We start from the raw sequence: 15,618 nt of genomic DNA on the forward strand, positions 1-15,618 counted from the left end.
GCCTATCTATTGTGTATATTTGTAAAAGAAAGGTAGTGCAAACCTCATAATTTTTTTTTGAGAGAATATTAATTTGCATTAAATATTAACATTTTAAATGGCCCCCATTGTAAGGAACATCAGGTTTGCCAAGAAGAGGTTTAGTGTGTAAACATTGAAAATATTTCAAAACATTCCATTCACTCTTCAGTTCACCTATGAAGACTAATCTCAAAAAACAAAATACATTTAGGAATGTTGGAAAAAAATTGACATTGGAATATACAGCATATTTAATGTATTCTGTGATGTATGATATTCAAATATACGGTCAGTTAAAAAAGTCAACAGTATACTGTTGATATACTCTGCATATCCAGGATTGGAGTCAAATAAATAATACTGGGCAGATATAATGAGCCTCTGCTTGTTGCGCCATGTGAAATAGAAAAGTGCATATTTTTGTTTTGTATAAGCAGGAAAAAAGTTTTAGCATGACATATTTGATACATAGAATTTAACATTGCACCTGACACATTGCATCATTTAATGCAAATATTGTGCATCCATACACAGGGAAGATGATAATGAAATTATATGTTTTGCAGCACAGCATATAAAGAGATTTGGAAATGGCAATGTAAAATTTTAAAGAAATTTTCCTCTCTATTACATTATTATGTACAATCATAATCATCACAAATAAAGTTGGGCTTTTAATTGTACATTTGAACTCTTGAGTTTTATGTGTATTCACACACAGAAAGACTGTGCTGGATATGCAGAGTTGGTGGCCAACACAAAAAAAAGCATATATTGTTTTTAACACTAGTATGCAGATCAACTAGCATCACACAAGGTACCAGACAGCACAAACCATTTCCTGTGTTTTAACACTGTTCGCTGATTAACCAGCCTATAGCAGCAGATCTACATTGATTTTGTTTCTAAAGCATTAAACATCAAATGTCTAAATATTGTGATTAACTAAGTTTGTTTATGTACAGTTCTGACACTGTATGTTTACTGATTTTGTCACTTGTTCACCAAATCTTTGTCTTGCTATTTAGTATATAGTAACTCAATATAAGAAACTTATTCCATTAACTGTACAATGTACAGTATGTTGCTAAAAGAAATTAAATATTTCTTTAAAGAAATTAAATCGGAATTACAGGGCATCTCACGATACAATATTTTTATGATACATTGCACATGATATGGTGATACTGTGATACTTGATATATTGCAAGACAATTCTCTGTGATACTTCTCTGCCTCCGCCTGTGTTACTGAAGAGGATAAAACACTAATACTTAGATACTAAGTTGTTATTTTGGGATACTAAGTCAGCAAAAAAAAAACATCTTAAATAACCGCTTACTATCTCAAAACAATGAGATAGCATCTTAAAATACTGACTTTGTATTTCAAAGAAATTACTAAGTATCTTAAAATAATGACTTAGTATTTCAAAATAATGAGACAGCATCTCAAAACAATGACTTTACACAGCCAATTACCCAACCCAATGCCTTCTCTGATACATGTGAAGTCAGCCACAGCCTCTTTTCGAACTGCTGCTGATGCAGCATTGCCGAGTAGCATCACAGCGCACTCGGAGGAAAGCTCAGCGACTCGGTTCCGATACATCAGCTGACAGACCCCTAGTGCTGCGGACATCACCCTTTGGACTGATGTGGAGAGAGTGCCATCTACCCACCCAGAGAGAGCCAGGCCAATTGTGCTCTCTCAGGGCTCTGACAGCTGATGGCAAGTTACATGAAATAACTTAGTATCTCAAAATAATGACTTAGTATCTCAAAATAATAAGACAGCATCTCATAAAAAATACTTTGTATCTCAAAATAATAATACTCACTTACAGTCAACCGCTTTATCCGTTAAGGGTCCGGCATCGGGCGGAAGGCAGGATACACCCTGGACAGGCCGCCAATCCATAGCAGGGCAGACAGACACATTCACTTACACACTCACACACTGAGGGGGCAATTTTATCTGACATCCAATTAGCCTGAACTGTCTTAGACTGTGGGAGGAAACCTGCTACCCACTGCACCACCATGCCGCCCAAAATAATAATAATGATATAGGAATTTAGGTAACAATGAGAACAAAAAATACATATTGGATTTTTGTTTTACTTTACATTGCAAAAAACAAACTTTTAGCAAGTGAAATTATCGAATTTCAAGTCAATACATCTTTTTTTTTCCTCTGATAAGGCTTTTTTGTCTTACTTAGCATTGCAAGTGTAAGATTATTTTGACTATTTTTGGAATTGTTATCTTAAAGTAAGTAATTGGAACTGAAAATAAGCAGAAAAAGTCATCAGTCAAGTTATTGTGTGTTGTGTCAAAATTTAAGCCAATAAATCTGTGATTTTTGCTTGATTTACATCTAACTTCACTCATATTAAAATTCAGTTGTTTATATTAAGAAATCTTACTAAAATAAAATGCTTACCTCATTTTTTTGCTTAATATAAGCCTTTCAATTTGCATATTTTGCCAACAGATTTTTGTGTGATGTGAAGTGATGTGACTGGGCTTATATGCACAACAGTTTATAGTGAAATATGACCAGAAGCTGCCTGAGCATTTCCTTATCTGTTTCCTGCTGGATGTTGAATGCTGAATAGTGACCCACAGCCTCAGAGCTTAAATTTCACTGTTAAAGGAGCCTCGCCTGTACTGAGACTGTACTGTACTGACTGCGCAGGCAGTATTCACCGTCTTTTGTGTTGAAAAATAAAATCATTATGAGAGTAAATAGTGGGCAGCCCGAGGGTAAATCTAATTGGTTAGGATGTGCTCGCTGATGTCTGCGTGGCCCCGCCCTCCTCACGGAGAACATGATCCAGCTACATGAGCAGTGTTGGCCAACGCGGCCCCGCAGCAGCAGCAGCAGCAGCGGCAGAGGCACAGGATGAGCAGACGGGTCTGTGTTCCGACCAGCTGAAGGTAGGAGAGCTTGTTTGTTCGTTTTTTGGTGGCTCGGTCACGAAAACGAGGACAGGGAACGGGCTGTGTGTATCACAGCGCCCAGACCCTGCAGACTGAACACTTTAGTAAATCCTCTATTCAGCGTTATGAGGAGGAGGAGGGGTGGGTAGTTCAGTTCAGTGTGTGTATCTATATATCTGTACATTTAACTGAGCGTTTAGTGTTGTTTCTTTCTTCTACTCTCCTCATTCGTGTAACTTCGAGCTATTTCCAAACACTTGCTAAAGTTTTATGCTGTGATCTATGCTGACTATATATAACACTGTCCAACAAGTAGTCTGTATTTATCCCCTTAAGGGAAATTTCTAAAATACCAGTCTCCCGGAAACTGAAGCTAAAATTATTATTATTATTATTATTATTATTATTATTATTATTATTATTATTATTATTATTATTATTACTATTATTATTATTATAATAATAATAATAATTATTATTATTGTGTTCTAAAGCATGTGTCTAAAAAGCTCAGTGTCTAAAATGACTGCATGGCACAAGTTCATTTATGAACATTTATGAACTGAATGAAAAGCATGCTCCCTATGTAAACAGCACACTATTTCCTGTGTAGACTAGTGTGTGTGTTTGTGTTTGGTTGTGAATTGGCAGGCTAGTGATTTAAATAAAAAAAATACATATGCTAGTGCATTTAAAAAAAAATAGAATATCATTGAAAAGTTACTTTATTTCAGTTCAAGATGTGAAACTCATACATTATATAGATGTATTACACACAGTGATCTATTTTAGGCGTTTTATTAAGCATTTGTTTTATTGTTGATGATTATGGCCTACAGCCAATCTCAGAAAATTGGAATACTATATAAGACCAATTGTTTAACTTTTTAATTCCGCATCTTCATAAAAGTTGTCAGCAGAGGGAAGCATTAAGTGCTGTAAAATTTTCTTGGAAAACACTGCGCTGACTTTGTACTTGATATAACACAGTGGATCAACACCAGCAGCTCTCCAAACCATCACTGATCATCAGTAAATTTTACATTTCATTTGGAAATCAAGAGGCCAGAGTCTGGAGGAAGAGAAACACACAGTCCAAACCGCTTGAGGTCTAGTGTGAAGTTTCCGCAATGAGAGATGGTTTGGAGAGACATGTCATCTGCGGCTGTTGGTACATTTTTAACAATGCATTTAGGTCCATGTTTTACTAATCATGTGTTAAAATGAATTGAGAATAAAACAATATTTTTCTGCAGTTCAAGACATTTTTGGTGTCCAAAGTTTGCTTCTGTAGTTTTGCATTGGAAATTGGAGGATAAATATATAGATAAATAGAAAAAATATTTTGACATTTTCTAAGCTTAATTGTTTTTCCTTTAGTATTTGCTGCCATTCATGTGTCCACACTGTCTAGCAAGCTACATGACAAGGTGGACAGTTGTGGTTTCTCTATTACAGCTTAAGCTTTACCTTAGCCAGATGTTCATTCAGAGTATGTGTTTCACACTATTTATATGAAACATCTATGCTGTGAAAACAAAAAGGATGTTATATTGATATTGACCTCTTTAATAAGTGTTACCTTAGCTATGAGGTTGTGCTTCTAACATTACATCAGGGATAAGCTAATATTTAAAAAAAGTAAATTTACTTATTTTATTTTTGTAGTTTTAGCACCAAACTAAAGCAGTTAGACTCCATTCTTGACAAGGTTTTGGGAAAAGGTATTGTTTTAATAGTTAACTCGTTTTTAAGGTGGAGGTGTTACTTCAGTTTTTTAAATCCTACAGTTAGTAGAGAAACTTGTTTTGCTATATTTTGTGGAATGTGTTTTGTATTATTTCTATCATACTTGAACTGTTTTAACTTGTCCAGTAAGTGCGGTTAACTGTAGCAAGACAGATGGGCAGCTATGACAGTAACCATAATGATAAAATTACACTTTGGTTTGTCATTACATGGTATGACATTTTCCATGACATGGCAAGGAATGGTTATGTTACTATCATGTAACAACTTAAACAAACTACCATTGCATTAGGAATCTCCCATAAATCTATGAAAGTCATATGTCTTTTTTTTAAGTGGTAGTATAGCTTTATGGGGCGGTAACTCATTCCTGCTGACATATTAAAAACCCATTTCCAAGTCGTCATTTCCGAGTCTGGACAAAGACTTTACAATCTATTACAAACGAGCTTCTCATAAATCAAAATGCTTAAATACCTCACCCATATTCTCTATTATGTAACACTCTTAAGACTGATGTGTTGATAAAGACATCTGGCTACACGTAAGACTGTACTATAGTTATAGTTATGCTATGCTTTTAGTTAATGGACTGAGTCATGTCCTTAGTCATGATTCTGTCATCATTCTATTGTTTCTAAAAAGCGTACTTCTGAGTTGTGTAATTCACATAAATTTACAGATTCTGTGGTAAAATGCATGATGCAAAATGTTGAAATAGTAGCCTGTGCTTTTTTTTTTCTTTTCTTTTTTTCTGGTGTTTAGTTTCTGTTTGCGTATAAAGTTATGCTTTTTGTTATTTTGGTCATTATTGACCTTTTTGAGGCCTTTTTAAAAATACAATTAAGTAATAAATAAATCTTAAATTAAAAAAATATATAGTTTGAGATTTTGCTCTTTTGATGTTTGTCGTATGTACCTTGTCATATAAACAAAATATATATATTGCTGCTTTTATCATAATGCAATACAGCAATAGTTTGACTTAGAGATGGGCAATAGGATGGATACCTTATAGAATCATAACAATAGGCTGATATATTTATTTTGTGTAATCATGAAACAGTTTTATTTACAGAGATTCCTTTGTGGTATCCTGTGGAGGTGAAATGGAATACATGGAGGGGTGTAGACCTGCCTCCAGAATGATTCTCACACCACCCGAAAGTGCCTTGGCCCTCACAGACAGACCGCCTAAGCAGTGAGGGGCAGGACCTTAAACTCAGGCAGTAGACATGGCCACACGACAGCGGCAGTCTGCAGAGTCCTGCAACATGGAGGGGGGAGACGTCGATAAAGAAGAAGCTGAAACACCGCCGGATCAATCACAGCCCGTGGCCAATAGTGCTCCAGATGGAGGCTGGGGCTGGGTGATCCTTGTGTCTTCTATAGTGGTCCTGGCCCTGACACTGGCTTTCCCATCCTGCATGAGCATCTTCTACACAGATCTCCAGAAACAGTTTCATGCCAGCAACAGCGTAACATCATGGGTGCCATCTATAATGACAGCAGTCCTGCACGCTGGAGGTAGAGATTTTTACTATTCTCACTGATAATAGCTTTAGAAAAGCACTGTTTTAAGTAGGCATGTTATGATACCTGTTTTAGTCAATATAGTGTCTATTAGTCGATAATCGTGATTAATCATACTTTTCCTTCTTAAGACCTTAAAGCTAAATAGAGCTTATAATAAGAAATTAATCACCAAGGTCTTGGCAGCACACTGCCCTAGAGTATATAAAAGGTACTATAAAATAATCTCCAACATCTTTTGTTTTGAATTTCTAAGTGTGGAAATTCCATTTGGTAATCTCAAAATATATGTGAATTCCTCTACCAGCCTGCACTTTCTACAACAAATCCATTATTGTAATGTTATTGTAATTTATTGTAATGTTTCCAGTGAATATTTAGTTATTAAGATTATACAGACACTGGAAAGTGGAGTGTAAATGCCATGATTTCTTGTCATTTTGAGCTTAAAATATACTGTACTGTAATAGTAACAAAGCGCTACAGTAACATTAACAGTAAATAAAGTGGATCAGAAACTTCTGAAATTATGTAGTAATACAAGAGTTAATTGTCCACACAGAGGTCCTTCTGAAGACTAACATATTCATATTTAAAAATCACAAGGGAGATATGTACAGGAAGACAGCCCTGTCTCTTTAGACAGCGCAAACCCATAGCTTTGTTTAACTTCCCCTTGTGAGCAGGAAACTGTGGTCGCATGTGTTTTTCTTATTATGTAGCTCTTAAAGATGCACTCACAACAGACTTCAGTCAGTGTTTGCTTCATTGCTGTTCGTAATAAGAACTGTAAATGCCAAATCACATTAATCTTGGATAGATAGAGAGAGAGAAATATGGAGAGAGAGAGAGAGAGAGTATAATCACCAGCATTATTTGCTTAATCATGCTGACCATGTACACTAGCTCACTGCATAAAGAGAAAGGCTAAAAGCCCTTCAGAAGAGTCAATATGTGTTCTTGATAAAGTAAATTTCTTCACCTGTGGCTAAGGTCAAATTGTATTCATTCTGCAGTGCTGTAATGTAGAGCAGGAGTTGTGATCACTGCTTTAAAATGTACACATGTGCATTAAGAGCTCCCTGGTATTTTAAACAGTTCAAGCAATGTAAAGAAGTTAGAGAGCGGGATAAACTTCATTAAATAGCAACTGTACAGGATTTAAGTACCGAAAGCGCTCAGATTACTGGGTGTGACGTTCTTTCACACTGTGATGAACAAAATACTACATTGTTCCAAAGTGATATTTATAGGAGGCTGTCATACAGAAAACTGTTGGATTAGTATAATCCTCATTCTAAGCCCCCGTGGTCTCACTGGTTTGTTTGGTGCTCTCCCCCTCTAACTAATATTACCTTCACAGGTCCACTGTGCAGTGTGTTAGTGGAACGATTTGGTTGTCGAGCAACCGTGATAATGGGAGGAGTCTTAAGCGGGATAGGAATGGCGGCCAGTGCCTTTACAAATTCCATCGTTGAACTTTACATCACTGCAGGGGTTATTACAGGTCAGTATGTACCCAGTGACCCAGTGTTCCAAATATATTCCACAATAAATAAATATCGCTGTGGTCATATTCAAACCTTAAAACTCCAAAATTTGTTTTTCATTGAAATACACAGTCCATTCAAAATATTATGACCACCTCCTTGTTTCAACACTCTTCTGTTTCTTGGCATGTGTTATCATTGTTCTTTTACCCTGCTCTCCAATGGTCAGGAACCCACAGGAACACAACAGATCAACTATTACTTGGGTGGCATCCTGTAGGAACTGTCCTGTGAAAACTTATGAAAGACTTCAGAATGACAAACATGAACGGTGCTTCAAAAGATTAGAACTGATCCAGAGTCGTGAGAGTGATTTCTGGTTGGTGGATTATATTTAGTCCAGCGGTGATATTGAGTTGTTTAAAAACTCCAGCAGCACTGCTGTGTCTGATCCACTCATACCACCCAAATAATGCCTGCTCTGTGGTGATCTTCTATATTTCTGACCATTAAGATCAGGGTAAAAAGATGACTGGACCACACTCTGTAATTCTGTGTAGTTCTATTACAAAGTGTCCCTATATGATCAGTGGAACTGAATGGAAATGAATAATAAGTGTATAAACAAGGAGATAAATTTCTGGATAGTGAATTTTATCACATCAGCTGCCAGATTCAGACTATTAGATTTATCCCTATTTTTTAACTAAAGGGCTGTCTAACATATATAGTGAATAATACATTGTATTGAGTTCTATACCTATCCTATAACTAAATAAATTTTTTTTCTCCACAGGTTTAGGGTTTTGTTTCAGTTTCCAGCCTGCTGTCACCATCCTGGGCCAATACTTTGTACGCCGTCGTGTCTTTGCCAATGCTATGTCCTCCACAGGCACAGCTCTTGGCCTTTCCACGCTGCCCACACTGAGTAACTACCTACACACTGAGTTTGGCTGGAGGGGCAGTTTTCTCATATTAGGCGGTATGCTACTCAACTGCTGCGTCTGTGGAGCACTTATGAGGCCACTGGGCCCAAGCAAACCCAAAGCACACAAACAAAAGGCCAATGGCCCCACAAAGACTGGGAAAGAGAATCTAAAGCTTTTAGCATCTTGTATCCGTCGCCACATGGCCTTTGACCAGTTCTGTAATAACCAGCGTTATCGGGTTTTCTCACTGGGTGTTACTTGGATGATGCTGGGATTTGTAGTGCCTCTAATTTTCCTGGTTCCATTTGCCACAGACAACGGTATGGACCAGAACAAAGCTGCCCTGCTGCTCAATGTCTTGGGCTTCGTCAACATCATCGTGCGGCCGGCCTTTGGACTGCTCTTTAACCTGGCTTGGTTCAAGGGCCGTCATATATACGTGCTCTCCGTAGCGCTTCTTCTGAATGGACTGAGCAACTGTATCTGCTGCTTTTCAGCCACGTTTCCAGTGCTGCTGGTTTATATGCTATGTTATGGCCTGACGATGAGTGTGGTGGGCACACTGCTGTTCACCGTGCTGATGGACATCGTGGAAATGAACCGCTTCCTCTCTGCACTCGGCCTTCTGGCAATCATGGAGAGCGTCACGCTGCTGATTGGGCCACCCCTTGCAGGTAGCATGAGATTCTTTTTTACTCACAGGGTGAAACTTCTTTTGGTCATATATGTTAGGGTTAAATTTAGTGTTGGATAGATATAATATAAAGTGATGATAAAAATGTTGGAAAAGTGATCTGTCCAACAATAGCAATTGTTTACTGATAAATTACACTTTTGCAGCTTTGCCATCAAGCTGCTGGCGCTCAGAGGGAGCAAAATTGGCCCTGCTCCCTACGGGTGAGTAGATGGCGCTCTTTCCCCACATCACTCCTAGGGTGATGTCCGAAGCACAGGGCGTCTGTGAGCTGATGTATCAGAACCCAGTCGCTGCGCTTTCCTCCAAGTGCGCTGGCTGTTCAGCAATGCTGCATCAGCTCGAAAAGAAGCGGTGGCTGACTTCACATGTATCGGAGGAAGCAGGCATTAGTCTTCACCCTCCTGGTGTGTTGGGGCGTTACTAGTGATAGGGGGAGTCCTAATGAGTGGGTTGGGTAATTGGCCGTGTAAATTAGGGAGAAAATGGGGAAAAATTTGAAATAAGTTATAAATTACACTTTTGCAGTTCCAAACCTTGCTAGTTCCTTCCAAGTAGCTGATAGCTCAGTTCTGTCGTGTCCATGCGATGACTTTCCTTCTGTCCTCTCACTAATCCTCACTCTTTGACTGACTTCTAAACCCTGTGCTCTTTTAAAAAAAATGACCAGTAGAAGTTGAAGTATCCTTTAAGCAACCCACTTAAGTGGAAGTACTAAATTATTACAATTTTGTGTATTTTTTTTGCAATACTGTTTTGTTTTTGTTAGATACCACCTTTCTGCTTACAGGTGCACAATATATTGTGATATTTTAAATTGTAACACCCTGTTTCATTATACACATGACATCAAGTTTATAGAAATATATAAATATACAAAAGATTTACCTTCTTACTGGGACATTTTCCATCAGGTTATTCTCACCTAGTTGTGTGCCTAAGTTTTGTTATGAGTAGACCTGGTCATATGTATTTATTCATTGAACATGTCTTTTTATTTATTTATTTATTACTTAAAAATGAAGTGTCCAAGTGAAGGGAGTGTAGCTTGGGGATTTAGTGGAGTAGATTTCTCTGGTACATTCCATTTTATGTAGCCCACCACGGTTCATTTAACTTCTTTGTAACCCTTCTGTTGACCTACTGGTCTGATGGGGTGAGAGGACCTGTCTAACAGGTCACAACAAACATCAATGCTATTACCTGTCCACTATTACTGAAACCTGGTGTGGCAGGTTTCAAAATGTACCATCATAGTACCATCATTTTTACACCTAGACTTTTAGTTATGTGCGTCATATTGTGAAGATTTTTCACTGATTATCTACAGTTTGTGTGTGCAAGAATGTGTGTGAATGCGTGTGTGCCTATGTATGTAAATGTTCAAGGAAGGAATAAAAGGGAATGGAATGTTCCTTGTATTGTGAAAGAACCTGCAGGGCAGAGGTGTGGGGGGTGGTGGTGCCAGGGCTTCAGGCTCTCTCTGTGGGGCAGCTGAGATTGACCGGGCAGCTGGTTCCCCCTGTAAGCACCATGCCAACTCCAAATGTCAGCCATGCAACTCTACACTGTCCAGGGCTTGCAATTCCCAAGACTTAACTGGAGCAGTCCCTGTGAAAGATCTATATATGCAATTATATTGCAGTGTATTACAAGAACTTGACTGTACGTTTATCTAGTATGTATATTTATTATCATTTGTGTTGTGTGTATTTACCTGTAATCTAACAGAGCAAACATACAGCATGCACAGGTTTTCAGTACGTCATGATCTGCTTGGTTGATCATGACGCTGCTCGATCTCTGAAAAAAAAAAACAGTTTAGTTGATTGTTACCCAATGAAATAATTAGTAAAATGTAACATTTCACAGTGTATATGATTACAGAGAGTTCTTTTGAGTTACCTCAACTTAACTAGTTAAGTCAAAAGTTCTCCAAACTCAAATTTGTAGTTCTGTTTTTCAGTAAGGTCAACAGTGTGGTTGAAGTTAGAAGTTGAAGAGTCAACTCAAAACCGTAAAAGTGCTGCAGCTGAAATTGCTTCAGTATTATGTAAAATGTTTTCAATTTGCTCACTGCCTGACATAGCTTAATCTCTGAGATTTAGTCTTTAAAGTATTTTTACAAACATTTATTTTACAAATAGTTGCACTAAGAAGCCAGTTTATTCTTTGTAAACATGTAAAGACAGGCCAGCTTAAAATGATGACCAACAACAGGGTAGGTTTATTTAATTCAGTTAAATACTTGGAATAGAACAGCATCAATTTAAAGATTTGAATAAACCCAGTTTAATTCGTTTTGATTTTTTGTAAAGTTTTTCTCTTTTTTAAGCGAATTTCAGAGAATTTATGTTTTTAGCTCAGTATCCCATTAAGTTGAGCCAACTCTCTGTCTCAAATGTTTGCCTTTAATGCTGTATTATAATGAATAGCAAAGTGCACATGCAGATAAAGAGGGTTCATATGTGTAATATGTATCTCAGTGAGTTAAGCCAAATCAGAAGCAAAAATGTGCTGTCAAATGTGTTTTATATTTATTCACTGCCTATATTATCTGCAGGTTAGACCTTCCACCACCATACAAGTGAGGCCTTTTTGTACTCAAGCTCTTGTTGTGTTGTTGACAAGATTTGAATTTATGACCACCTGATTCTGAACAAGCAGGCTGTTTGAGTGTTGCACAACTGTAGAGCTGAGAAACGATATACATTTCTGCAGCAAAGAAGTAATGGAAATCTGTTTTTATTTAGTGTGATTTCACAGCTCTAGAGTTTAACTGCCTGCTCATCAAAGGCGAGGAGATTGTCTCTGTTTCTGGGAAGGTCATGTGAGGGGAAGTTCTAATCTAAAGATTAAAAGATAGAAATAAACAGTGGGGGTGGAGAACTGCCTACATATTTTTACAAAAATATTTCAGCAGTTTTTGATTTAACACATGTACTAAGGTTTTAAATGGGCTTCAGCTCCAGATAAATTGTTGACCTAATAGAGATGCAGAACTGAAAAATGTTTAGGAGTTAGGAGAACTCATAATCGCTCGGTAATCAGTTCCTTTATCATTTTGAGTTAGCCTGCCTTTACATTTTGTTTCAGTGTACACAAACTTTGCGGCTACACTTATCAGTTATTTTATCAGATTAATTAATAACATTTTTTTTGTAGGGTTGCTGTTACTAACCCAACTGCTGCAGCATACCCTTTACCTTGCAATTTTATTGCTAGATATTGCTACATTTTTACCTTTATTTATATTTTTATTATAGACTGTAGTCCTTATTGTAGATTTACTGTATATCTGTTTCGTTCATGAATTAAAGTTATCAGTGTAGGACCACTACATGTTTATTATATGAATTGTCTGAAGTGTCTGAGAAAATGACCTTATAATAAAGGGCTAGAGATTGATTGACAGAAATGTTCCGCATTATCATTCAAAATATAAATCAATAAAGCATGGTTCTTCAGTTCAGATCTTGGCAGTCCCTGTACTACACATGTATGGCTTTCCCTTCTTCCAACTCCCATATTAGACCAGCCAGCTGTCTAATATTTGGTCATCAGCAGTTTTCACAGTGGTCCCTTTTGAATCGATAGACAGATTGGAGTGTTTTCAATAGCCTGTGCAAATATCGACAGAAAGACTACTGTGGTACTGTAGTGGAATATTGTATTAATGGCATTGCTATGAAGCATTTTTATCATATGTATTATATGATGAATCTGTTTGTTTGTATGTTTCAGGACTTCTGGTGGACAAAACTGGAGAGTATACATACGTGTACCTGGCCTCCAGTATCACAGTGGTCACATCAGCTTTATTTCTTTTGGTGTCCTTCTATTGGTTGGACTACCGTAGCACTGCCAAAAAGGAGCCATCGCCGGTCTCAGCATCACTTCAGTCTCCAGACTGCCAGTATATTAGAGTGTCTGCAGGAGAAGCAGAAAAGCAGGCCGCCATACAAACTGAGCGTGTGACGAGTGTATGAACTGTACACATCAGGGCTGACAATCTGAGATGTTGTAGGCTGAATTAAATGGAAGAAAATGTGCATTATTTCACATTATAACGATTTTGTTATATCTGGATTATTTAGCTTATCATATTTACTGGTCTTTTTTAAAGACATACATTATATGTCCAAATATTTGTGGACATGCCTTCTAATGAATGCATTCAGCTACTTTAAGTTTCAACCATTGTTGACACATGTTTGCACATGCACACACACTGCTTATCTATTCCCTGTGAGAAAGTTGCCAATAGAGTAGAACTCTAGTGCAGGTGACAATGAAAATGGTGACACCATGCTTAGTACCAGGCATGGCCTAGGAAGGTAAAAACCCGGTATAAACCCTTTTATTTGCAGAGGAATTGTGTTCTCTGAACCTCACTTTTACACTCTTATTCCTGATCCTAATGCAGTACAATCAATCTTCAGAGCAATGTCTTAAAAGTAGCATAAACTCTTTTTAATACTCTTTATTTAAAAAAATAAGACTGAATTCTGATTCTGAATTTCTATTGTATTTTATCACATTCGTGCTTAACATTTTACAAAATGTGACAAAGAAGAACATCTAGCTACTGCTCCTCGAGCTACTGTTTATCAGGTGTATTACTGTTTACATTTATACCTTTAGCCTTCTTTTCTGTGTGCTTGCTTACAAATTTTGAGTGTAGGAAACTCACAGCCCACAGACATCGCCAAGGATCCTAAACCAGCCAACCAAACTAATCCAGAACCATTGCAAAGGGAATCCATACACATTCTGACAGAGGGTATGTAGGCTGTGACTGAAATGGATCCCAATTTACATTTGCACTATTGAATAATGGGGTGTCTGACTTGAAAAAAGTAATTTTTTTGTTTCCAAATCTGTTTCCAATTACTTTGAACAAACCAATGCACAAAGAGCACAGTAAGGGAATTAGGTGAGCCATATTATTATCAGTAATTGTATCAGTAGAAAGTATGTATCTGATGTATGTATGTAATTGTAAATCACCAGGTGTTGATGAGCACCCATCTCGTAAACTGAAATTAGTAGAGCATCCAGCATTACTACAGGAAGTCTTATGTTTCTACATAACATAATGGTCAAAGTTTATTTCCTGAACAGATCAATATTTTTATAAGCTTTTAATAAGTGGTGCTGGCGCATGTAAATCATTTGTGTTTTAGCACTGCTTATATAGCACAGTACTAATGAGGGAGCAGGGATCTATTTCAGTGACCGCTGTACCGTAATTACTGTTTATTTTGGACAATACTGAACATATCTTTATTACACAGTTACTGACCTCACTTATAGAAACACAACACTATGTTGCAATATTTGGAGTTTTTTCGAAAGTCACACTGTAAAAAAATGTGGTGTCTTAATTTGAAAATGTATAAAAAGCATTTTTTACTACACAACTTCTAAAACAGGTTAATACAACAAGAATGTATCTTATTATTAGAAGTTCAGTGTACTACAAAATTTTGTTGCAGGACAATTATGAAAATCTATAAATAAGACACCACATATATTTTTTCTACAGTGTAGCTTTGCATTATTACACCAGTGTTTTGATTTGTTTCACTCATCATGCCCTGTCTAAGTAGACCAGGGGATTGTACACAAACCATTTCTGTATAAAGGAGAGTATTTAGGTAGTTCAGAATTGTTTTCAGGACTACAGACCAAAGAATCTGCCTGTTCTGTTGCCGTTTTACTGAGTGTAAGCGTCTTGACATGTTTTTGTGACTGTGAATGTTGTTTTATTCTTAATGCTCTCTTTGTGTGTCATGACTTTCTTCTGATGCCCCCAGCATTATATTCCAAAGTCTGAAGAACATCTAAAAGAATGAAAGGGCTCAGTGTATTTCTAAAGGCCATGGACATTCATTCATTTCTGGCCCTGAATGGCTGCAGTTAGGCTAATTCTGTGCAAACATGCCTCATTTAACTACCACTCAACTGCCAGGTTAAATAAGTGTGTTTAAGGAAGGAAAACGCCAAACTGTGCTCACAAGTAGAGGTCTTTGCGGAACTGTGCAGAAAAGATTATATACTTTTATTATATAGTTTTATGATGTAGTTAGTATATTTACTATTTTTTGTCTCAAGCTGAATAAATCCTATTTTGTTTCACCGCAAAGAAATAGGCACTTTTATGCAGTTGACAATAAATTCTCTTTACACAATACATGAATGTTTCTTTCCTTTTTCTTTTTTTACTGAAGCTGTATCATTAATAGATAATAGAT

General features: G+C 37.0%; 1 protein-coding gene across 2 annotated transcripts; it reads left to right on the top strand.

Annotated features, from left to right (window-relative positions):
- Positions 1-2,707: 2,707 nt before the first annotated feature.
- slc16a5a (solute carrier family 16 member 5a) lies at positions 2,708-15,557 on the top strand. Of its 2 annotated transcripts, none has more exons than XM_015608397.3 (5): positions 2,708-2,963; positions 5,782-6,242; positions 7,612-7,755; positions 8,535-9,341; positions 13,106-15,557. In XM_015608397.3, exons 2-5 carry the CDS (start codon positions 5,951-5,953, stop codon positions 13,348-13,350), a joined length of 1,488 nt encoding a protein of 495 aa, XP_015463883.2. In that variant the 5' UTR covers positions 2,708-2,963; positions 5,782-5,950; the 3' UTR covers positions 13,351-15,557. The 2 variants fall into 2 exon arrangements, with proteins under 2 accessions (XP_015463883.2, XP_007259394.2); XM_007259332.4 differs by having other exon boundaries at positions 5,794-6,242.
- The last annotated feature ends 61 nt before the right edge of the window (positions 15,558-15,618 follow it).

This window comes from Astyanax mexicanus, chromosome 15 (genome assembly GCF_023375975.1).
Source record: "Astyanax mexicanus isolate ESR-SI-001 chromosome 15, AstMex3_surface, whole genome shotgun sequence".
Classification (NCBI taxonomy): Eukaryota; Metazoa; Chordata; class Actinopteri; order Characiformes; family Acestrorhamphidae; genus Astyanax; species Astyanax mexicanus.